Raw genomic sequence first — 22,500 nt, forward strand, 5'->3', positions numbered from 1 at the left:
ATTCAACATGAATTGATGGATAATTTCAAAATCACTTCCAATTCTCTAATGAGATAATATTAATAAATCAGGAGCGTATGGTGCAAAAACTTTTTCAATCATAAAGATATCAGCCAGTAATTCCAGCTTTGTTTTTGTTAAATCATCATTGAAAAAACATAACCTCAAAAATAAAAATGGAAATGAAATTTAAATAACCAACTAAAGCAAATAATTAGAACTTAAACATACATTATCTTTATCACGATGTTAGTAACAATGATCAACAGTATTTGTAGTTATTCATTTTTGGATTAATAAATGATTAAAAAGTCAGAAAGCCATGCATAAAATAATTTTCTGATCATTCCAAGCTAAAGGTCACAGACTCTAGTTTAAATGATTATTCGTGTTCATCCTTAGTTTAACCCATAATCCTATGAACATCTAATAATGTAATAAACATACAATTTAGTAATTATTCTTCATTACTTGGTTAATAGTTATATATATTAAAAGAAAGGAAAAGAAAAGAAAAGAATATAAAAAGTTGATGAAAAAAATTTTCTTTCATTCGTTGATGGCTTGTCCTTTTATATTCAACAAGAAAGGAAAAGAAAAAAAATTTTCTCCTTCTTCGCGTGTATCACGTGACACGGATATATATGTATTTTTTTTGGCATTTAAATTAGGGCTACGGGGACACATGGCCTATTTAACTATTTGGATTGAACTGATTATTGGTGTTACTATTAAACGGTTGACCATTCTGTAGTGGAATGAACCCTTGTGGAGGTACTAATGGAAAGCCAGGTGGAGGAATAGGCATAGGAAATGGGAATGTTCCTGTTGGTGGTATTGGATACATTCCTCCTGGTGGGAATTGTAGTGATGGTTGTTCAGTTCTTTGTTTTTTAGCATCTGGTTCATTTGATGTGGAAGAATCAATATCACCTTCCATTTCAGCAGCACTGCGTTTACTTGGATCTTTCAAACTCAATTCAGCTTCTTTTGATTTTACATATTCGGTAACTTCTTTCTCTAGTTCTTTATTTGGAATCAAAGTATCGATGAAAACATCCTCTTTACCACAATTAGGACAATGGAAATCATTATCAATTAAAACAGTTTCTAATTCAGATTGATTGTAATTGAAATTTTTCATCTTTTGTAATTTGGATTTCTCAGTACAACATTGAGTCATTACAATTGGTGCAGTTAAAACTTTCTTTGTTTCAGATAATGGATCCAAAAATTCCAATTTATTATCTTGTTCAACAGCAGCAACTAATTTCTGTTCATATTCACGTTTGGATTTTAAAGCAGCGTTTTGTAATTTCTCTTGATAATTCTTCCATGTTTTAGAATCAGCCATAGCAACAGCATATTCACCATCATCAGTAATTAAAATTGCATTCCCATCGGTATCCACAACATCACCATTTTCATTAGTAGTTAATGAATTTGCTTTACTTTCAACTTCTTCTCTTGAAATAGTTTTCAAATAAGATTTTGGAATACCTGTTGTTCTCATGATTTTCTTACCTTCGAAATTTGGATCATTATTAGTTGGACAATTCTTAATCCAATGGTCCTTTTTACCACACCTATAACAAATATACCCTGGAGGAGGATGATCATCTTGTTTAGCATTTGTACTTGGAGCTGTTGGTTTATGAAAAACCATTTTATGATGAGATAAATCTTCTTGAGTTTGTTCCCAAGCATTACTTTGGTTTTGAAACATTAATTTAATTCTATCCTCTTCTGTAGCATTTTCATCTAATGGTTGTGCTGGTGCATTTGTGGCGGCATTATTAGCCAAATTATTTGCATTTGAAGTTGAATTGATTGCTCTTCTATTTATTCTTGGTTTACCAGTGATATATCTCATGGCATTGTTGAATTTACCCAGTTTTAAAAAAGCCGGTGATCTTTTAGCTAATACATAACTTGATCTGGGTATAATATCTTGATCTAATTCATATTCTTGATCTGGTTGTTCTGAATGATATAATCTTAAATTGAAATCTTGACCTGACCCCAATTGATTCTGCAAGATAATTTCTCTTTTCAAGTCAAAGACACTGATGGAAGTCCCATCAAAATGAATCACGCTTTTGTTCTTTTGATGCAAGAACTTGTAATAAACAACAGAAGACATGTTCTATCGAGATTTTGGTTGTTGATCAGTCACTTGATTGTCAGTGGAAAGAGATTTGGAAAATTTATCAATCCAAACAAAAAAACAAAAAAACTAAATTCCAATCGAAACAAAACGAAACGAAAAAAAAAAAAAAAATTGTTGATGGGTAAAAGATGAACTTTCAAAAACCACAACAACCAGACAACTGTGAAGTCATTATGAATGTATCTTATTCATCTTCTAGTATAGTTGGTCATAAAGATAGTTATCGTAACTATCGTGTTAAACTACCATTAACTTATCCCTCAAAAACAACTACTAATTCATCATCATCATCATTATCACCAAATGATGAGTTTCATAAACAAACAGCAGCCATTAGCAATATCATAAAATTTCCATCACATTCATTGGTCAATGCAGCTTCTGTTTCAGTTTTAAATGATTTGAAAACAATTGTTTTAACACCATTAGAATTTGAAACCAATAAACTTGGGTTTAACCTCAAGAATATCATTTTTGATTTACCACATCCAATTATTTCAACTAATTGTTTTACTGTTCAATATCATGAAAATGATAATATAATTATTGATTTTATTGATGAAAGTTATTTATGTATTACATTAAAGATATCTGTGGATAATTTCGTAAGGAATCAAAGATTACCTTTAGATAAATTTGAAACTTGGGGACAAATTTCTGTTCCTTATTCATTTGAATTAAGATCAAGTCCATTTTATTTAACACATTTAGATGATTTGAATTTAATTGTTTCATTGAAAGATGGTGGATTGTTACATTTTAAAAGACAAGAAGTATTAGGGGAGTTTACAGTTAATAATTTTCAAGAACAAACTCAAACATTGTCATTTTTTGGATTATTTGGTAAAAGCGGTAACAATAAAAATAAAGAAATTGTATTGGAAGGTATTTCATCAAATTCCATTGTTGACGCTTTGAGAATTAATGACTTGGTTATTACTTTATCTGCTAATAAAGTGTTGAAAATTTGGCAATTGGAAACTCATCAAAATTTGGATATGATTTCTCTTACTGATGATGAAACTAATAGTTGGTTAACCGCTATCCCTTCCAAGTATTTCAAACATATACATAATGATGACAAACATTATATTACTTTTTTCATTACTACTGAATCTGGTGATTCATCCAAAAGTATGTTTGCTTTCAAGATATTTGAACTCGATGAAGAATCATCGTCTTTAAAAGAATTGACTGATTTTCTGTTTCAACCAGAAGTTCCAAATTCGTTGTTATCATCATCGGATATTTTCTTTCATGAATCCACTTTTCAAAATACCATTTGGTTTATTCAAGATTATGATGTTAATATTGCTGATAATTCTTTAGAATATCATTTGTTGTGGAAATCAAACACTTCTTCCATTTTGGTTAAATACTCTATTAGTTTGGCCACTGGATCTATAACATCGATCAATATTTCCCATCCAGGTACTTTAGAAACCGGTGAAGAGGATATTTCTGCTTATCATGATAAGGATTATTATTATAATAAAATATTCAATTCTGGTTATTATGATCGGTTAATTGTAATGGCAGCCATAAAGGTTTTGGGCCAACATGGTAAAACTGATGTTCTGTTTGATTATGGTCTTCGTCTTGCTGCTGAAAAGGTTATAAAATCACAAAGTACCCCTGAAACGATCAAGAACAATTGGTTTAAATTGCAATCATTATGTGATGAATTTAAGAAATTAAGTGATGAGGTGTTATCGTTGACAGTATTCGAAGATAGAATTTTAACTTCACATGTTAATGGATATGGTATTTTCCGTCCATCTAGTTATTTTGAAAGTTTCCAGAATAAGACCTTGTCCAGTCCTGATGGTCAATTGATGCGTATTTTTGACAAATTCAGAACCGTCATTTCTAATAGAAGCTATCACAAATTATATGAAGAATTATTGAAACTGAAGAATGTCACTGCAGATGATGTGACTAGATTATTTTCTAGTTTTGTTGAGGGTAGAATATCTCCTGAAGAAATCAGAACAATTCTTGGTGAATTGGAAAAGATTCCTGATTCCGTTGAACTTGTTAAATCATTGATTGGAAATAATGGATTTGAATTGATTAGTAATGATCAAGATTATACTATACTTGGTGATTTCAACAGGATTTCGTCTATTACAATCTTCAAGAATATAATAACTGCTCATGAGAATTTATTAATGGATTTAGTTGTATTATTGATCATTTGTGAAACCAATGAGGCATTAATTGGATTTTTAAATGAAATTCGTAAAGCATTATGGAATTATAACGTATTGGATACTGTATTTGATACATCATTAGATGAAAATGAAATAGTTGAAACTACATCCATGGGAAGATTACAAAGTTCTACATTTTGGGTAGCAGTTGCTATGGGTAATCATAAACAATTGTATTCATTAATAAATGATTGTAAATTAAATGAAGCATTTGATTACTTGTGTAATAATATTTTGAGTTCAGATAATTATTTAATTGATGTTGTTGTTGAGTTGATTAAAAATAGGCAAAGTTACTATTTGAAACCGAAATTTTTAGATAAATTAAATCAAGATAAAGTTATTGATAGATTTTTACTGGGAGTTATTTATGCATTTGCTAATGATGGTGATTCATTCTGTGAAGTATTCAACGATTATGATTTTTTCAAAGATATGCAAAAAACAGAGCAACTCGAACCATTAGAGGAGACTCCAATATTGTGTGATCATTTGTCGACATTTTTCAACAAACCAACAAAATCACAATATTTCAATGCAGTTGCTGGGTTGGCTGATGTTTTAATGATTTTAAACAACAAAGGTATTGAAATACAGGCTAAATCTATTGAAATTGCTTGTAAATTTAAATTATTGGCCATTGAGAATGAACCATCTAAACAAATTCAACAAAACTATTATGGTAATTTATTAGACTTGTCATTGGAGGTTTCTAATTATGATTTAATTACCAAATGTTTCAATAATTTGACTACAGTTCATTATTTCAAAGGATTTTTTACTAGATTTATCAATCAGATAGCTTGGGAAGACAAACTAGATATTATTTTCCCATCAACTAGTCAAAATTCAGATTATGATATTTACAAGAAATATTTCTCCCTTGTTGATGATATTATTCTCGAGTGTGCCAATAATGCATCATTATCAAGATCACTAAAATATTATGAGTATTTATATTCCTGGAGATTAATTGGATGTACAAATGGAGAAGAAAATCAGTTAGGAGATAAAAGAGGAGCAATTGAAGCATTGTATCTATTTATAACAAGATTTATATCAGAATCTGATAAATCTACTGAACGTAAAGTTAAATTAAAGATTTTAGAATTTTATATGATTATTTTAAATGTTTTCAAAAGTTTTACTGATGATGAAGATAAATGGATATTGAAATATACTGGTAATCGAAGATCAATAATTAAATTGGATGATTTGAAAATAGAATATTTAGAATGGTTGAAAATTTTAGATGATGATTTAACCCAACTTGTCTAGTTGTTATATATATATATATGTATAGAAAACTTAATTAACCTATATTTGCTTTCATATTACCTGCACCTTTTGGATTTTCATCTTTCCAATCATCCCATTGTCTTTTCTCTAATTCTTCATCTTCATTCAATTCATCTTCATCCTCGTTATCTTTTGGTTTATCTTTAACTTCATCTTTCATCATTTTACCATTAGCCAATTCATAATCTAAATATTCTTCAACTGTCATACTTGGTAATACTTGACCAGTACCAAAAACTTTTTCTTTTAATTTATCTCTTTGTGAAGTAATTATAAAAGGTTGTAATATTTTACCTTGTTTATTAATTAAATCAGATACTTGATATGATAATTTTGGTTTATTTTCTAATTTTGTAGTAAATCCATAATCATTTTCTTTAGTATATTGTCTACTACGATTATCTTCTTTTCCATCTTGTTCAAGTTGTTGTTGTTGTTCGGGATTACTAGATGAATTAGGTCTATTTTGTAAAACTTGTAATTCCATTGATATTGATTCCAACATATTAAAAGATTTCAAAGTAAATAATTTCAATTGATCAATATAAATTAATCTAATTACTTCATCATCAAATTTATTCAATTCATTTTCTGAATTATTATCATTATCATGATTCAAGATTTCTAATTTTTTATTCAATTCTTTTTCTAATTTATAATTTTCAATTTTTTCAAATCTTTTATTCATTGCTCCTAATTCATAATTTTGACCTTTTTGTAAAATATGAAACTTCTTAGATTGTTCAGAACTTAATATCTTATAATTATTTAATTGTTCAAGATATATAAATATAAAATCTTTGGCAATTTTCAAATTTTCAATTTTATAATTCAAATCAATACCTTGATTATTACTATTCTCATCTTTATTTAAAATCCTGGTATGAATATCACCAATATAATACCATACGTTTAAAAAAGGAATATAATTAGTTGAAACTTCTTCAATTTCTTCATTATCACTAAATAAACTTAATTGATTAACTAATCTTAAAATTAATTGAAATTCATTATTAATTAAATGTAATTCATGTTGATATTCTTTTGAATCTGGTCTTAGTGATGTTGGATTATTAAGAAATTTGCCATATCTTGATATAGCCAATTTATATCTTTCTGAAACTGTCAATTGTTGATTATCTTTCTCCATTCTATCCTTGCTGTAGTTCTTGTAGTAGTGGTAAATAATGTGAATGAATTGAAATCAAATTGAATCAAATTCTGTCTCTCTGTTGTTGATGATGATGATGATGATAACTTTGCTCTCGGTCGTGTGCGTGTGTCAATTATCAAGAAGAATATCGAACAACAAGGAAAAAAAAATCATCAACATCAACATCAATACCAACAACCACCATCATCATTATCAACTACAACAACTAGAAGTATCATCAACAACTAGTAAACAACTTATTAACGAATTGAGAGAGATGTCAGCCCCAGCGTATTATGAACTTTATAGAAGATCAACCATAGGAGTAACATTAACCGATGCATTAGATACATTAATTTCCGATGAAAAAATTCAACCACAATTAGCAAATAGAATACTTAATAATTTTGATCGAATTATTGCAGAAAATTTAAAAAATGAAAATAATTTAGCTAAATCAAAATTAGTATTTAAAGGAGATTTAGATACTTATAGATTTTGTGATGATGTTTGGACATTTATTATTAAAAATGTCATTATTAAATTAAATGATGTATCTAAAGATACAAGTAGTAATAGTAATAGCAATAATAATGATTCTTCTAATACAACAACGTCAAATAGTAGTGGGAAAGATAAAGATAAAGATTCGGGTGATTTAGAATTAAATGTTGATAAATTTAAAATAGTTGCTTGTAATTCAAGAAAAGCTGGGGATATATAAATCTATATATATATATATATATGTGTGTGTGTGTGTATCTTATTTGTTGAATGAAATGACTGCCCATTTACCTGAACTACTCCATAATCTACCATTTTCATTACCTTGATCTTGATATTCTTTACATAATTTCTCATTAACACCTTCTGGTAATCCAACAACAACATCTGCTTTACAAGTACGTAAAGATAATATAGGTAATCCAGAATTAGCCAAATCTTGTATAGCTTTATTAAAAGGAGTTGTAGTTGGCCATTGTAAATCCCCAGTTAGTTTACGATAATTTAAATCACCTTTAAATATAATCAAATCTGATTTTTGTAATTCTTTAAATAATGATTCAAATTTAGGAATTTCCCAATAATTTAAATCTAAAGTCCAAAAATAATCATGATTAATAATAATTTTACCTGATTCATAATAATTTTTAATTTCATCATGTACTAATTTAATAGCTTGTGGATCATTTGTATGAATTTCATTGAAAAATTCAGAATCATTTAATTGATTTAATAAATCTTGAAAATCTTTTGGCATAGTATCACTAACAAACCATGGGATTTCTTTACAATGTAAATGAACTTCATTTACAATTTTAGAATCCAATAAAAATAAAGTTAAAATTAAATCAGCAAATAATTCAAATCCAGAATTATCCAACACAATATCAACTCTTTTATTATCTTTACCATCTAATTGTTTCCAAGCTTTAGGTAAATCATTAACTAAAATCTTTTCTTCATTTTTCTTACGAACTTCAGCACCTTGAACTGATTTAATATCTTCAAGAGTTACATTACCTGCTAATAATGATAAATCAGTAGCATTTCCCCATAATGAAATATCAATAAATTCTTTAAATAATAAATTCAAAACTTCTTCATCAGCTTCACCTAATTGTTTAGATAAAATTTCATATCTTTTACATAATTCTAAAACTCCATGTTCTGATTGTTTAAAAGTTTTAGTTTTTAATCTTTCAAAAATATCAAATCCTTTCCATATTTGATCTTTTTTACAAGCTTCAATAATCCAAACATTAACTAATTGATATAAATAACATTCTAAATATAACCAAGGTCCAGTTTTCCAAGTAACTTTTCTAATTTTATTCAACTTATTTAAAGATTCATTATAATATTTCAAATCTTGATTCAAATTAATTTCTTCTTCGGTAAACTCCCTAACTATCTCATCATTAACTAAATCTTTATTAAGTTGATTCAATTCATCAATTAATTTCTTACCACTAACCGTAGATCCATTATTATCAATTGCATATTGAACATCAGAAATCATACCATCAATAATGGTTGGCCATCTTTTATTAACTGTAGGATAAGCAAAGGAATTCTTATCATCATTATAATAAGGTCCAGGTAATGACATAATTGACTACTGGTTGTTGTTGTTGTACAAGTTATTTCAAGAAGAAAAGGAGGTTTGGAAAGTCTGTTTTTTCTTCAACATATTTCGGAAAAACCAAAATTCTTATATTTATGCATGTGCACGTGCATGTGCACGTGAACCGGATCGGAGATTTAGACTCCTAATGTGCGGAATACCTAATTAGGTAATCCATCCTAATTCCCCCCCCCCAGATATTATGGACACAATTCTTGAATATAGTAATGGAAAGAGAGATGGTTATTGTTATTATATTGAGTGGATATAAGGTAATTGAAATGAGTTACTGATATGAATTATAATTACAGATGGTAAATATGTCAGATTATGTACAGTCGTTGCAGTTTTATTTCGCGCTAGTTTGAGCATAATTTTCAGATCAGTGAGTCAAAATTATTCGCACTATTTGCAAAGAAAAGTTCATATTAAGGCGGTCAATATTTTTGATACTAGTGCGTAAAAAATGTTCATATTACGTGACCTCTATTGGTTCATACTGAAAATGTATGATATATGGTATGAACAAAAAAGGGCAGTTAGTTTGAAAGTATTATTTCCGCTGGTGTGAACAGTTTGAGTCCATTTACTATGAACAATTAATCTCCCTTACTATGAATTAAATTGTCGCACTAGTATTAATAATTTCTTTGAACTTGGTACGAACTGAAAATAGAAACACTGTACATTAATTATGCATGGTTATTTTTTTTTTCTTTTACTGAAGAATTATCACCAAAATTTTGTCAGAAATCTCAACCAAACTCTATTCCAGACCCTGATTTAAAATTGATTGACTTATTAATTAATTACACAGAAACGCGTTTCTTTATTTTACATAAAAAACAATAGAACTATACGACTAAGGCGGACAAGATATTGAAGTAACAGATCAACAACAAATTATAAAGAAAATAGTAATAAAACAAAATATATTCAAATTGAAATATACATATATAAAACAGATAGGAAATAAAGCAAAAAGGAAATAACAGATATAAAATCAATCAAGCAATCAATAGCTTACCTATAACATCTTCCTTATTCTTTGATTCCAAAGTTCAAGCATATATATATATATAAAAAGATAAGTAATAATTCAAACAAAATTTAACAAATCAAATAAAAGAAAAAAACTAAAAGGGAAAAATAGTAATCAAATAATAATATACAATACAATACAATAAAACAACAACAACATTCACTTCTTCTTGTTCATGAGAAGTAAAGAAGAATAAACAATGATTTCATTTCAAACTGTTATCCAAAAGAAACAATTCTTTTTGTTATTGTATGCTTGTTTAGTTAGAATTTTTTTTAGCATATTCAGCTTTTTCTTTTTCATATCTCTTTTTATCAGCTTCGGCCTTGTTTTCATATGGAGTCTTATCTTCTGGAGTTAAAGCCTTCCATTTTTCACCTAATAATTTACCAACTTGACCAAAGGAGATACCTGGGTTTTCAGCTCTAACGATATCTCTGTTTTCGTTAGCGAAAAACATATAAGCAGATAAAGATCTTTTTGGAGCATCTGGATCCTTCTTCTTTCTGGGAGGCTTTCTTTCTTTCACCTGGAGCCATTTTTTATAATAATATGATAATAAGCTATTAATGAATAGTTAGTATTAAAACAAAATCCAAAAAAAGAAAAAGAGAGTAGAAAACCTTAAAAAAAAAAATTGATAAAGAAAATGGGAACACCCATATAAATATTGTTTTTTTTTTGTTCTCTTTCTTATTTCATCGTTCAACGTGAAGAAAAAAACATAAACAATCCACAAACACCATAAACAACAAAATAAAAAAAGAAAAATCCACGCGACTTCCTGCATATACACAGCACACATAGTGGATGGAATTAGTTTCCTTTCTCTAGTGAGTGGCGTAAGTAGATTAGCAAGGTCGTGCAGGACACCAACAGAAAAAAATTTTCTTCTTTCTTTAGAAGAGAGGAAAACCAGCAATTATTGTTTGTTGTTGTTCCCATCCTCACACAAGTTTTTCTTTTTGGTGTTGTTGCTTTTCTTTTAATAGGGGGGAAACTGGATTTCCTCCTATTTTTGTTGTTGGTGTTTTTTTTTTTGTATGGGAGGAGAAATTTCTATTAGACCAATCAATTCCAATTCATACAGATTGCTTTTCCTTATAGCAAAAATTAAACCCAACCTAGTCCTTCTTTTATTTTATTTTATTTTTTTTTTTTCAACATTTATTCAATGGGTGTATAAGTTTCCAAGTTGTTGTTGTTGTTGTTCAATGATTGTAAGATTTTTTTTTTTTTTGCAACCCATTGTAATGGTTGTCTCACTCTTGTATAGTGTGTTATAGTGAGAAAATTGTAGTGATGGTGGTTTCCTCTTGGATTAAAAAAAAAACAACAACTGGCGTCTTCTTCTCTCCAATGATTTAAAAAAAATTTTCTCAACACCATTGGACAAATTCAAAGATTTCAACAACGTCGACATGATTGGTTGATTTGGATTATTGATGATAATAATGGGTATAGTTGATGGTTGTTAAAAAGGAAAAAAGTTTTTTCTCATTATCAATTTTTTTTTCTCTGTCATAGTATTAACTCCCATACATAGTAAATTAATATATGGGTGTATTTGTATATACATACTTTTGTTAAGTTAATGAGTATTGGTTAAACCAAAAAAAGAGAGTGAGAGAGAAAAAACAAATTTGTAGTGGGAATTACTTTAGTACACCTTTTTATACTACAATTCTCTCACTCACACACTTTCACTAACTGAGGGATTTTTTTTGTTCGTTCGTTCGCCGTTGCTGTAAGAAAAAGTGCGAAACGTAAACAACCAACAACATTTTAATTAACTTAGTAGTGTACTTGAGTAGGAAAGTGTCACCATTCACACGACCACACTCCCGCCTTGTTAGTAAATTCTTACATAATCCACAACTTGTTCAAAAATATGACACTACACTTGAATTATCAATTGATCAATGTATATCTATATTTGGGTGTATAGATATCACACATTTCTTTGTTAATTAACCAGTAATAAGCAGTAATAAGATATTATCTTCTGTTGTTTCTTATTTGATATACAACTTGGACTTCAAGGGTGTATGAGTGAGTGTAGTGAGTGTCAACAAATTGTATAACGTAAACAAATACAATTCATACAGACAACCATTCAGACAACCATTAGACAATCCCACTGAAAGATAGGATTATCCATTAACCAAAGATACCCATTAATCAAGATGATTAATTTAGTATCAACTGTATTAATGATCAAGAAAACGATTATCTTTTATCTATCCTTATAATCATTTTCTAATTGTGTACTCTGTTGCTTAAATAGTAACTATTAAGCTTATCATAGTTACTATCTATCAGAATATTATTAAACCACCAAATGGTTGCAAAAAAAAAAGAATGATAAAATTCTCATCATCTTCATCATTTACAACCAATATATAACATCCATGTTACGCTTCTACAAATAATACAACACTATCTTCTACACTCAATATCAACATTATTTAAACACAAACAAACCTCCAAAAAAATTGTTAAATTTAAAATACACACACAATATATATATATATAAAGTAATAATAAATGATAATAATAATAATAATAATAATAATAATAATAAGAAGGAGAATAAGATTAACAAATCTTTTCCTCTTTAGACAAGTCTTCATTCAATTAACATAAAGAAAAGAAACAACAACCCTATTATTCTAATGTTAAATTTAAATCAAAATAAATGATAGCTACATTATATCATTAATCAAATTCATCTATAACATTAGAAAATTAAACAAACTCTTTTTATTTTTTTTTTTTTTCAAATCTTCTTTTCCTCTTTATCTGTGTTCATTATAATGACTGTCTATAATTTTTTTTTTTTAATTTTTCATCGTTTAATACCATCCACCACGGTATTGGTTAGAATCTTGATATCCATATTGTGGATATTGTTGATATCCTCCATATTGTGGCATCATATGTTGTTGAGGAACTGGTGGTTGTTGACCTTGACCTTGTTGAACACCTTGTGGACCTTGACCTTGTTGACCTTGTTGACCTTGAGATGAAGATTGTTGACCATCAGATGCACCTTCAGAATTAGATGCAGATTGGGAAGATCCTTGTTGTGATTGACCAGCATTTTGTTGAACAGGTTGTTGTTGTTGTTGCTGTTGTTGTGGAGGATAAGAATAACCTGGGTATCTATTATTAAATTGATTTGGATTATAATATTGTTGTTGTCCTCCAAATCCATTACTACCCATACTAGCTCCTCCTTGTTGACTACCGGCTGATGGAACTTGTGGTTGAGCTTGTCCTTGTTGACTAGCACCTTGTGAAGAGGTTGGTTGTTGACCTTGTTGATTTCCTTGCTGTGGAGCCCCAAATCCAGTTGAACCTAATCCACCAGCATTGAAATATGGATTATTATAATAGTAGTTATAATAAGCTGGATAACCAAATGGTGTTGGCATTTGTTGTTGCTGTTGTTGAGCATTCAATGCAGCAGCAGCAGCTTGTTGTTGTTGTAAAGTAGATTGATTAGTAATTGGACTATGAGATGAATCAGTAGATCCAGCTTGTTGAGCATATTGTCCATATCCACCACCAACACCAGCAGATCCACCCAATGTAGCAATGTGGTTAGCAGCTGGAGATGCAGCAGCAAAAGCTTGTTGATTATATCCACTGTAATCAAATCCTGGGTATCCACCAAATTGAGCACCTGGTTGAGCAGTTTGTTGTGGATATTGTTGTTGGAATTGATTGTAGTAATCATATTGTTGCTGAGCAGTTTGTTGCTGAATTGGAGCTTGTTGTTGTTGTTGCTGTTGTTTAGAATATTGATTTTGTTGTTGTTGTTGTTGAGGTTGTTGTTGATAAGCAGATTGTTGTTGTTGTTGATATCTTTGTTGAGTTTGTTGTTGGTTGTACAATCCATAACGTTGTTGATCTTGGATAGGTTGTTGTTGCTGTTGTTGAGTTTGTTCAGGTTGGGAGGTTTGTTCAGCAATAACTTCTTCTCTTGGAACTTCAGCGTCTTTAGATTCTTCTTGGATAGACAATGAACCGAATGAAATACCAACTGAGTTAACTTGTTGTTGAGAGGTTGGCAAAACAACTTGTGGTTGTTGTTGTTGTTGTGGTTGTTCAACAATAGATGGTTCAGTAGTAGTAGCAGCAGTGGTGGTGGTGGCAGTAGCAACTGGACTTTCAATTGGTTCTTCAGATGGAATAGATTGACTAACTTCAGCAACAGTTTCTTCAGCAATTGATTCTACTGGTTCAGAAACTTGTTCTTCAACAACTGGTTCTTTTTCCTCTTTTTCTTCCTCTTCTTTTGGTGGTTGTGGTTGTGAAACTGGTTTTGGTGCTGGTTTAGCCTTTGGTTTAACAGTCTTTGGAGTAATAGCAGAAGCCCAGGATCCTTGTTTTGGTTCAGGAATAGCAGCTTCTTTTAATACAGGTTTAGCTTGTTCTACTGGAGCTTGTGATTCCTGTGTAGTTTCTTCTTCTGGTTGTTGTTCTTGTTGTTCACCATTAGTTGTAGTAGTATTGTCTAATTCAGCCACTGTTTCTTGTTCTTCTTGTTGTGCTTTTGCACCATCTTCTTCCGCATGTTCTACTGGTTCAGATTCTTCAGTAGTTGCTACTGATTTCTTTGGTTTATCATTAGACAAAGCAGCAGCCCAAGAATTGGTAGCAGGAGTAGTTTCTTTTTGTACAGGAGTGGTGGTAGTAGATGATGTAGTAGAAGTAGGCTTTGGTTTTTCGGCAGATTTTTCTCCACCTTTTTTATAATTAGCATTGGCATGTTGTTTCTTTGGAGGTCTAGTTGAAGAACTTTGTGGTTTTGATTTATTATAAGGTTTTCTATCAGATGAAGGGGCAGTTGAAGAAGTAGATGCAGAATTAGTTGAACCATTAGTTGAACTATTATGATCTTCAGTTTCTTTTTCCTTCTTTTTATGTTTTTCTTTCTTAATTGGTTCCCATTTAGAAACTTTATTATTAACTATTAAATCAATGACAATTTCTAATGAATTATCATTTTCTGACAATAAACCTTGCAATTCATCAGCTTCCCAATCAGGAAACATCTCAACCAAATTTGTCAATTCGACAGATGTGCTGCTACTATTGCTGTGGCTATTATTGAATCTTTTCAGTTGATTCTTATATGATTTTCGAAACGTGGACATAGTGATTCCGTTATTATTTTTATTTATATAAATTCTTCTTCCTTTTGATTAGGGGGTGATTTTTCCGGTCTTCTTGTTATAAAGATTACTGTTATTAATTAATAAAAAAAAATCAATTAGCCCTGTCTCTTTCTCTCTTCTTTTCTCTCAACAAAATTATGAAAAGTTTTTCTTCTTCTGTTTTTTATGGATCTTTGTTGTTTCGATTTTCTTCAATAAGCAAAAAATTATTTCGAGATTTAACGATTAGTTATTGATGATGATTGTTTGATCGAAATAAAAGTTACTTGATTTGGATTGATTAACTGAAAGATTTAAAGAATATATTTCCCTACTCGAATGATGAAAATGGAGAGTTTTTTTTTTTTTTTTGGGAATGTGGTATGCAATTTTTTTTTTCTTTCTCACTCTGTTTTCTTGTTCAACGAAGAAAAGTTTCATAGTCGTGTGCAAATGGACAAGATTTCTTTGATGAAAAAAAAAAGAAAATTTTTTTTTGCTTTTCTTATTTGGCCGTAAATTTCTCTCTTCTTTTTTTTTGCATTAACAGCAATTTCAATTGAAATCTATCATGAAAAAGAGAAATTTATTGATTTTGAATATTAGAATTAGTCTACAATTATGTATATTAGATTGAGCATTACTAAAGAGTATCAAAATCTGTCAACCAATGCAATTGATTTTGTCTTATGGGCTTTTAAAAGCCAAAGTAAAAACAACAGAAAAATTTTGCCACAGATCGGGCGAAATCGTTTTGTGGTTTGCCGTTTCAGACATTTTTTTTTTATTTTTGAATGACTTCATTTATTTTTGGCCCGTTTCGCACACATAAAAGTCGTGTGACAGCCAATGGCAACAGTGGAAGTCTTTTTTTTTTTTTTACAACCAATTGTACATAGACGTCAAAAATCAACTCTCTCTATATATATTTTATTACAACACTTGTACTAAATTACTATCTTCAATGGCTGTAACATCTTTTTTACTAACCATTGGGTCAATCAACTCAACAACTGTTCTTTCAAATAGTTCATAAATGACATCTTTCAAATCATCTCCAGTTTGTTTGAAATCAGGATATGAATTGACTTCTAATAAATTAACACTTGAATCTCTATTAACTAAGAAATCAATACCAAAGATTTCAATTGCATTATTCATTGGTTGGAAATTCATCTTGTCAACACTTGTAGCAGCAGTAAATAACTCCTTGACAATGTCACATATTTGATCAAAGATTTCAGTCTTCTCTGAAGTTGAAACATCTTGTAATTTCCAGAATGGTACAACTAATGGATTATCACCTTCCTGTAAACAGGTGTTGGTCAAATGACCCTCCATTGAGATACCTTCTTCTTCTTCTTCAGCATCAGTTGGTAACTTAAATGGAGATCCAGCAAATAATGTCAAAATATTCTTGTAGACAAACACTTTCAAATCACCTAGACATACAACATAAGTACGTAAATGAAACTTCTTATTATCATAAGGTTTTAATAACAAAGGATCACTTTTATATTCTTGAACAATGAAATGACGAAGTTGTGATAAAATAATCCCATTGTTATCACCATCTTCCTCCTCCTCATCATCACTACCTTCCTCAAAAGAATTAAAGATATCTTGTAATTGATCAACGGTTCTAAAAATTCTAATACCTTGACCTTTATCACTCATGCTAGGTTTTAATATCCATAATTTATCACCCTGATTAATTTCTTCTCTCAATTCATAAGCATCATCCAATGCATCATCCAAAAATTCAGCATAATCAACTTCTAATTGATAACTTTCAGGAACAGCTTTTTTCAATATAGATTGTGGATTTTTAGTAACATAATGATGAACAGTATTTGCCAAATAATGTTTTCTTATAAGTGCTTTACGATAAATATATGAAGGAATGAAATAATTATTATTAATACCAATTGAATCAATATCAATATCTTCATAATCACCATAATGGAAAATAGGCGATTCAGAAGAAGATTCAATAACTGATTTATCAGTTGTGATTTTATAACCCAATTTTTTAAATGGTTCAACTAATGGTTCATAAATGTATGATTCTTCAGGAATAGTAATCAAAAAAGTCTTTTCATTATCCACCACTTCTTCATGTTCATCTAATTTAATTTCACCTTGTAATGGATCAATGAATTTGAAAGCAGCCTTTAAAGGAGTAACACTAATACCTTCTTCTAACAATACTCTACTATCAGTATGGTTTTTATCCTTAATTCCATCTTTATAAACTTGTTTAAAATCAGGAGTCCATGAAAATTGTGATTGCCCCTTTTCATTAGGTTCATCCATTGGAGAATAAATAGATTTCCAATAATTTTGTAAAATTGGAGCATAAGATATTTTAGTTGATTTAATATTTAAAGAATCAACTAATGGAATATTGATTGAAAATAAATCAATTTCATCAGATTCTTTTAATTTAATATATAATTTTTCAATTAATTTAACTGATATTTTAGCAGCTTCTTTTAAAATATAATAATCATGATCTAAATTATTGAATGCATAACTCAAAGCAATTGATTTTATACCATGAGTAACAGCTTCCATTGCTGCTCCAACAGTACCACTTGCTAAAATGTACAAATTACTTGAATTCTTCCCAAAATTAGGACCACTAATAACTAAATCAATTGGTTTTTGTTTAGTATTTGAATATAAATGATGAATTCCAATATCAGCACAAGCAGCAGGTGTACTATTAATTAAACACCATTCTTGATATTGTTTATCATTATGATATTTTGGTTCAGGATGATTAAATGGACCTTCAAATGAATTGATTTTATCATTTGGTTCTAATGTTGATATTTTAGTATAAATATAACTTGAAGTTAATGTTTTACCAGCAAAATGTGCTTTACCAATCCATGATCTTTGTTGATCTGGTACAACTATTGAAAGATCCCAATTTGTATTAGTGATTATTTCATCAACTAAATATTTCATATATGGACACAGTTTATCATTCAATGGTCCATCATCATTAGTTAATAACACGTGCATTGTATAGTGATTGGTGTTGTCTCAAATAGAAAAACGATGAACAAAAGGGAAGGGGATGTAGGAAAATTTCCACAGTATTTATTTGGGTTTAGTTCCACACACACACACACACAGCTGTGCAAAAAAATTTACTTTACTTTACTTCTTCTCAATTCTCCTACCAACGAAGAGTGAGCAAAAGAAAAAAAAAAAGTGAAGAAACAACGAAAAGGATCTTCAAAATTAACATTTTTCATTCTCTTCATAAACTCAACCGACTATCATCACTACAAGCATAACCAACAGTTGTCATCTTCATTTATTATCATCATCATCATCATAATCATCATCTTTATTTATAGAATTTATCCACCATGTCAGTATTCTTAGGAAGTACATCACAATTTTCAAAAGCTAAAATAGATCCAGAAAAGATTAAAATTGCAGAAATTCAATTTGAAGCAATGGCATTTACATTCAATAAATTATTAAGAAGATGTGAATCTAAATGTTTATTACATCATTATGGTGAAGGTGAATTAACTAAAGGTGAACAAGAATGTATAGATCGTTGTGTTTCTAAATATTTAAAAGCCAATGTTTTCATGGGTGATTATCTACAAAAAAATTTCAGATTCAATCCATATAATTCAATGCCTGAATATAAAAAAGTTCAAGATATTATAGCTAATGGTGATACCAATAAATAATAATAGTATTACAAAACAATAGTATTGATTTGTTTCTTTTAATTCCATGTATATATTAGATCTTTCTTTAATGTACAATTAATGATTTATTTTTTTTTTTAGAATTGATGTTACACCTATTATATAGAGTGACGAGAAGTGCCTCCGTCTTTAAATTACTACTAAAAGGGAATATGAATAATATGACTAAAATTGTGGGCAGCTACAGGGTGAGATAAGATTCACAAAGTGCGTTTTAAATATCTATTATACTATACATTTCTTAAAATTGTATTCATTACATTTAAGCCAAAGCGTTTTTGGTGTGGAAGATTTCCAAAGCTTCAGCAATTCTTTCAGACATGGTCTTTTCACCTTCTCTGACCCAGACTCTTGGGTCGAATTTCTTCTTGTTTGGTTTGTCAGCACCTTCTGGGTTACCAACTGGGGTCTTCAAGTATTCAATGTTCTTGACAATGTAGTCACGGATACCAGACAAGTAAGCAAATTGACAATCAGTATCCAAGTTGACCTTGACAACACCATTCTTGATACCAGTGTTGAATTCTTCTTGAGTAGAAACCGAGACACCACCGTGGAAGACCAAGTACAATGGTGTTTAGCGGTAGTACCAATTTGTTTAGCAGCATAAGCTTGGTGGTCACCCAAGATTTCTGGTTTCAATTGAACGTTACCTGGTTTGTAAACACCGTGGACGTTACCGAAAGCAGCAGCAATGGAGAAGTTTGGAGCAATTGGGTGCAAAGCTTCGTAAACCTTGAAGACGGTTTCAGCAGAAGTGTACAAAGCATCTTTTTCAACGTGTTCGTTGTTGACACCATCTTCTTCACCACCAGTGATACCAATTTCCATTTCCAACCATTGGTTCATTTTAGCCATTCTCTTGAAGTATTTGGCACAAGTGGCAATGTTTTCGTCATCAGATTCTTCAGACAAATCCAACATATGGGAGGAGAACAATGGAGTACCGTTTTCAGCAAAGAATTTTTCATCAGCTTCCAACATACCATCGAACCATGGCAACAATTTCTTAGCACAGTGATCAGTGTGCAAAACAACTGGGATACCGTAAGTTGGAGCAATTGATCTAATGTAGTGAGCAGCAGCAATTGAACCAGCAATGGAAGCGGCTTGATCTTTGTTGTCAACACCCTTACCGGCAAAGTAAGCGGCACCACCTTGGGAAGTTTGCAAGATGATTGGGGCTTTGTTGTCTCTGGCAGCTTCTAAAGCGGCAACAACAGTGGAAGAAGAAGTGACGTTAATAGCTGGGATAGCGAAACCTTTTTCTTGGGCATAGTTGAACAAATCAATGACATCTTGACCGTAGATAACACCGGATTTCTTTAAAACTGCTGGAGGAGCCATTGTAGATCGATTAATAGTTGTTTTTGATTAGGTAATTAATTAAAGTAAATTAATTGTGATGATAATGAAAAGAAAGAAGAAAAGAGATTAAAAAAAAATTGGATACGACGGGGGGTTGTAAACTTATTTATATAATTTATCTGAAAAAAAAAAAAATGCTAATGTGAGGGAATTGAATTGAGGTGGAGTGGGTTGTTGTTGTTGTTGTTGTTGCTGTCTAATGTGAGTGCGTGCACTGTGACACAAAAATAATATTTCTTTTAAAAAAGAGTTGAATGTTCTCCGGTGTTATTACAGTAACAGCTGTATGGAACCATAGAGACAGAGAGAGAGACAGAGAGAGAGACAGAGAGAGAGACAGAGAGAGAGACAGAGAGAGAGAGAAAAAGCACACCACGCACCTGGCCAAACCACCCAACCGCCACGCACCACGAGAATTCTCAACTAAAAAATTTTTTTTTCTTTCTTTCTTTCTCTCTTGCTCTTTGTAATTTTGTCTCACCACCATCTGATGATTCCCATTCTGTAATGTGTAATCAAAATTAGAGCCTGAAAAAATTTTTTTTTTTTTGCATTTCTTTTTCATTTTCTGATTGATAAACCCAACTGTGGAATTCTTTGCTCCGAAACCTTCATCATCTTACTTTTCCCTCTCTCTCTCTCTGATCTGATCCTGGCTTACATTGCAAAAAGAGAGAAAGAGAGAAAAAAAAAACAACTTTACGTCATGCTACACCTTTTCTCTATTCATTATGTAATAATACAAAATACTTCAGAATCAATTGGTTCATTGTAATATTTGATGGTTTCATCCAAATCCGGGAAATCAAATTTTATATTCTGTACTACACGATGTAGAATTTGGGAACAAAAAAAGTTTGGGGTAATCAATCTCCTTTGTTCCTAGCTCCCGTTTCGAATTCTTTATCCCTGATCCTCATTCTCCCTCTCTCTTTCTCACTCACAATTCATGTGTTTTAATCGAAACGCCCTTAAGTCCCTTTTGACAATTAAACCTCCGAGGAATAATCTGTGAGACATGATTCCGTACAACCCCGGGTACTTTACTCTACCCCAACTTAACAATTAAAAAAGTTGGATAAAAGAAAAAAAAATAAAAAGTTAAAGTTTTACCTATGAAAACTTCCTTAATCAATTGGTTAGAATATTACTATATTATGAGTAATATCAACTAGTTTTATTGGCTACAAACCTCTACCACTACTCTATGAAAACGTGACTTTCAAATTTTGCAGGTTTTGATTTATTGATTCTTTTTTTTTTTCACTTTCCGGACTATAAAGTAGTGTACATACCAGTTATTTAGGACGAGTGGAGCAAGGTCACGAGGTCGTACAATACAACCAAAACCAACAAGAAAGAGAGAGTGAGTGTGTCTGAACCAGTAGCAGAAAAGAGAACAAAAAAAAAAAAACAAAACAATCTTCCACCCAATGAAAAAAAAAAAAAATTTCGTCACCAGACTATACCAATACAACTGAAAATTATTCATGGAAAAACGTTTCACAGCCAACGCAACTTTACACAAATAAGTTTACATTAAAATCATATCATAAAGTCACGCGAGTGAGACAGTATTCATTTTAATTTTAGTTCGTACAATCAGATCAAATATATTTTTAATTTTTTATATTTAATTTTTTTCATTTGGCCCCAATATCAGAAATCATGAGTCTAATAACAGAAATCAATGGATTATCATATCATCAATTTAATATTAACGATCAAGATGAATTCCAACAAATATCAAAATTAATAGCCCTACATTTATCAGAACCTTATTCAATTTATGTTTATTGGTATTTTTTGAACAATTGGCCCCAATATTGTTATACTGTCAAAGATCCTGAATCATCAACCAAGAAAATCATTGGAGTTATTATATCTAAAATAGAACCTCATAGAAATGTTCGAATGAGAGGATATATAGGGATGTTAGTTATAGATCCATCCTATAGAAAAAGGGGAATAGCTTCAAATTTAGTCAAATTAACTATTGAAAATATGCAAAAACATGATGCTGTTGATGAAATCATGTTGGAAACTGAAGTTATAAATCAAGGTGCATTGAATTTATATGAAAGTTTTGGATTCTTAAGAACAAAAAGATTATACAGATATTATTTAAGTACTCATGATGCTTATAGATTAATCTTACCAATCAGTGAAAAGGCAAGATCAAGAATTGCTTTCTTACCTCCAATAGTATAAATAAAAGC

General features: G+C 30.2%; 13 protein-coding genes across 13 annotated transcripts; 4 read left to right on the forward strand and 9 right to left on the reverse strand. All coding sequences in view use genetic code 12, as the record gives it.

The window, feature by feature from the left end:
* Window positions 1–694: 694 nt before the first annotated feature.
* Window positions 695–2,143, reverse strand: CTRG_00201 (cleavage polyadenylation factor subunit; the record flags this gene model as incomplete). Its single annotated transcript, XM_002545374.1, has 1 exon — window positions 695–2,143. The coding sequence occupies one exon, from the start codon at window positions 2,141–2,143 to the stop codon at window positions 695–697; it is 1,449 nt and encodes a 482-aa protein (XP_002545420.1).
* Window positions 2,144–2,298: 155 nt separating this feature from the next.
* On the forward strand, window positions 2,299–5,661 carry CTRG_00202 (uncharacterized protein; the record flags this gene model as incomplete). Its single annotated transcript, XM_002545375.1, has 1 exon — window positions 2,299–5,661. The coding sequence occupies one exon, from the start codon at window positions 2,299–2,301 to the stop codon at window positions 5,659–5,661; it is 3,363 nt and encodes a 1,120-aa protein (XP_002545421.1).
* Window positions 5,662–5,695: 34 nt separating this feature from the next.
* CTRG_00203 (uncharacterized protein) lies at window positions 5,696–6,832 on the reverse strand (the record flags this gene model as incomplete). Its single annotated transcript, XM_002545376.1, has 1 exon — window positions 5,696–6,832. One exon carries the CDS (start codon window positions 6,830–6,832, stop codon window positions 5,696–5,698), a length of 1,137 nt encoding a protein of 378 aa, XP_002545422.1.
* Window positions 6,833–6,920: 88 nt separating this feature from the next.
* On the forward strand, window positions 6,921–7,559 carry TOA2 (transcription initiation factor IIA subunit gamma; the record flags this gene model as incomplete). The annotated part of the gene is made up of 1 exon (XM_002545377.1): window positions 6,921–7,559. The coding sequence occupies one exon, from the start codon at window positions 6,921–6,923 to the stop codon at window positions 7,557–7,559; it is 639 nt and encodes a 212-aa protein (XP_002545423.1).
* Window positions 7,560–7,598: 39 nt separating this feature from the next.
* HRT2 (putative methyltransferase) lies at window positions 7,599–8,948 on the reverse strand (the record flags this gene model as incomplete). Its single annotated transcript, XM_002545378.1, has 1 exon — window positions 7,599–8,948. The coding sequence occupies one exon, from the start codon at window positions 8,946–8,948 to the stop codon at window positions 7,599–7,601; it is 1,350 nt and encodes a 449-aa protein (XP_002545424.1).
* Window positions 8,949–10,264: 1,316 nt separating this feature from the next.
* NHP6A (high-mobility group nucleosome-binding protein) lies at window positions 10,265–10,465 on the reverse strand (the record flags this gene model as incomplete). Its single annotated transcript, XM_002545379.1, has 1 exon — window positions 10,265–10,465. The coding sequence occupies one exon, from the start codon at window positions 10,463–10,465 to the stop codon at window positions 10,265–10,267; it is 201 nt and encodes a 66-aa protein (XP_002545425.1).
* Window positions 10,466–12,860: 2,395 nt separating this feature from the next.
* On the reverse strand, window positions 12,861–15,170 carry CTRG_00207 (DNA damage-responsive RNA polymerase-degradation factor; the record flags this gene model as incomplete). The annotated part of the gene is made up of 1 exon (XM_002545381.1): window positions 12,861–15,170. The coding sequence occupies one exon, from the start codon at window positions 15,168–15,170 to the stop codon at window positions 12,861–12,863; it is 2,310 nt and encodes a 769-aa protein (XP_002545427.1).
* Window positions 13,466–13,909, reverse strand: CTRG_00208 (uncharacterized protein; the record flags this gene model as incomplete). The annotated part of the gene is made up of 1 exon (XM_002545380.1): window positions 13,466–13,909. One exon carries the CDS (start codon window positions 13,907–13,909, stop codon window positions 13,466–13,468), a length of 444 nt encoding a protein of 147 aa, XP_002545426.1.
* Window positions 15,171–16,103: 933 nt separating the features above from the next.
* CTRG_00209 (putative tubulin tyrosine ligase) lies at window positions 16,104–18,203 on the reverse strand (the record flags this gene model as incomplete). Its single annotated transcript, XM_002545382.1, has 1 exon — window positions 16,104–18,203. The coding sequence occupies one exon, from the start codon at window positions 18,201–18,203 to the stop codon at window positions 16,104–16,106; it is 2,100 nt and encodes a 699-aa protein (XP_002545428.1).
* A 353-nt stretch (window positions 18,204–18,556) lies between these two features.
* On the forward strand, window positions 18,557–18,892 carry TIM12 (Tim12p; the record flags this gene model as incomplete). The annotated part of the gene is made up of 1 exon (XM_002545383.1): window positions 18,557–18,892. One exon carries the CDS (start codon window positions 18,557–18,559, stop codon window positions 18,890–18,892), a length of 336 nt encoding a protein of 111 aa, XP_002545429.1.
* A 432-nt stretch (window positions 18,893–19,324) lies between these two features.
* FBA1 (fructose-bisphosphate aldolase) lies at window positions 19,325–20,260 on the reverse strand (the record flags this gene model as incomplete). The annotated part of the gene is made up of 1 exon (XM_002545384.1): window positions 19,325–20,260. One exon carries the CDS (start codon window positions 20,258–20,260, stop codon window positions 19,325–19,327), a length of 936 nt encoding a protein of 311 aa, XP_002545430.1.
* Window positions 20,261–20,477: 217 nt separating this feature from the next.
* On the reverse strand, window positions 20,478–20,846 carry CTRG_00212 (uncharacterized protein; the record flags this gene model as incomplete). Its single annotated transcript, XM_002545385.1, has 1 exon — window positions 20,478–20,846. The coding sequence occupies one exon, from the start codon at window positions 20,844–20,846 to the stop codon at window positions 20,478–20,480; it is 369 nt and encodes a 122-aa protein (XP_002545431.1).
* Window positions 20,847–21,949: 1,103 nt separating this feature from the next.
* On the forward strand, window positions 21,950–22,492 carry CTRG_00213 (peptide alpha-N-acetyltransferase; the record flags this gene model as incomplete). The annotated part of the gene is made up of 1 exon (XM_002545386.1): window positions 21,950–22,492. One exon carries the CDS (start codon window positions 21,950–21,952, stop codon window positions 22,490–22,492), a length of 543 nt encoding a protein of 180 aa, XP_002545432.1.
* Window positions 22,493–22,500: the final 8 nt, after the last annotated feature.

This window comes from Candida tropicalis (genome assembly GCF_000006335.3).
Source record: "Candida tropicalis MYA-3404 genomic scaffold supercont3.1, whole genome shotgun sequence".
NCBI classification, from domain to species: Eukaryota; Fungi; Ascomycota; class Pichiomycetes; order Serinales; family Debaryomycetaceae; genus Candida; species Candida tropicalis.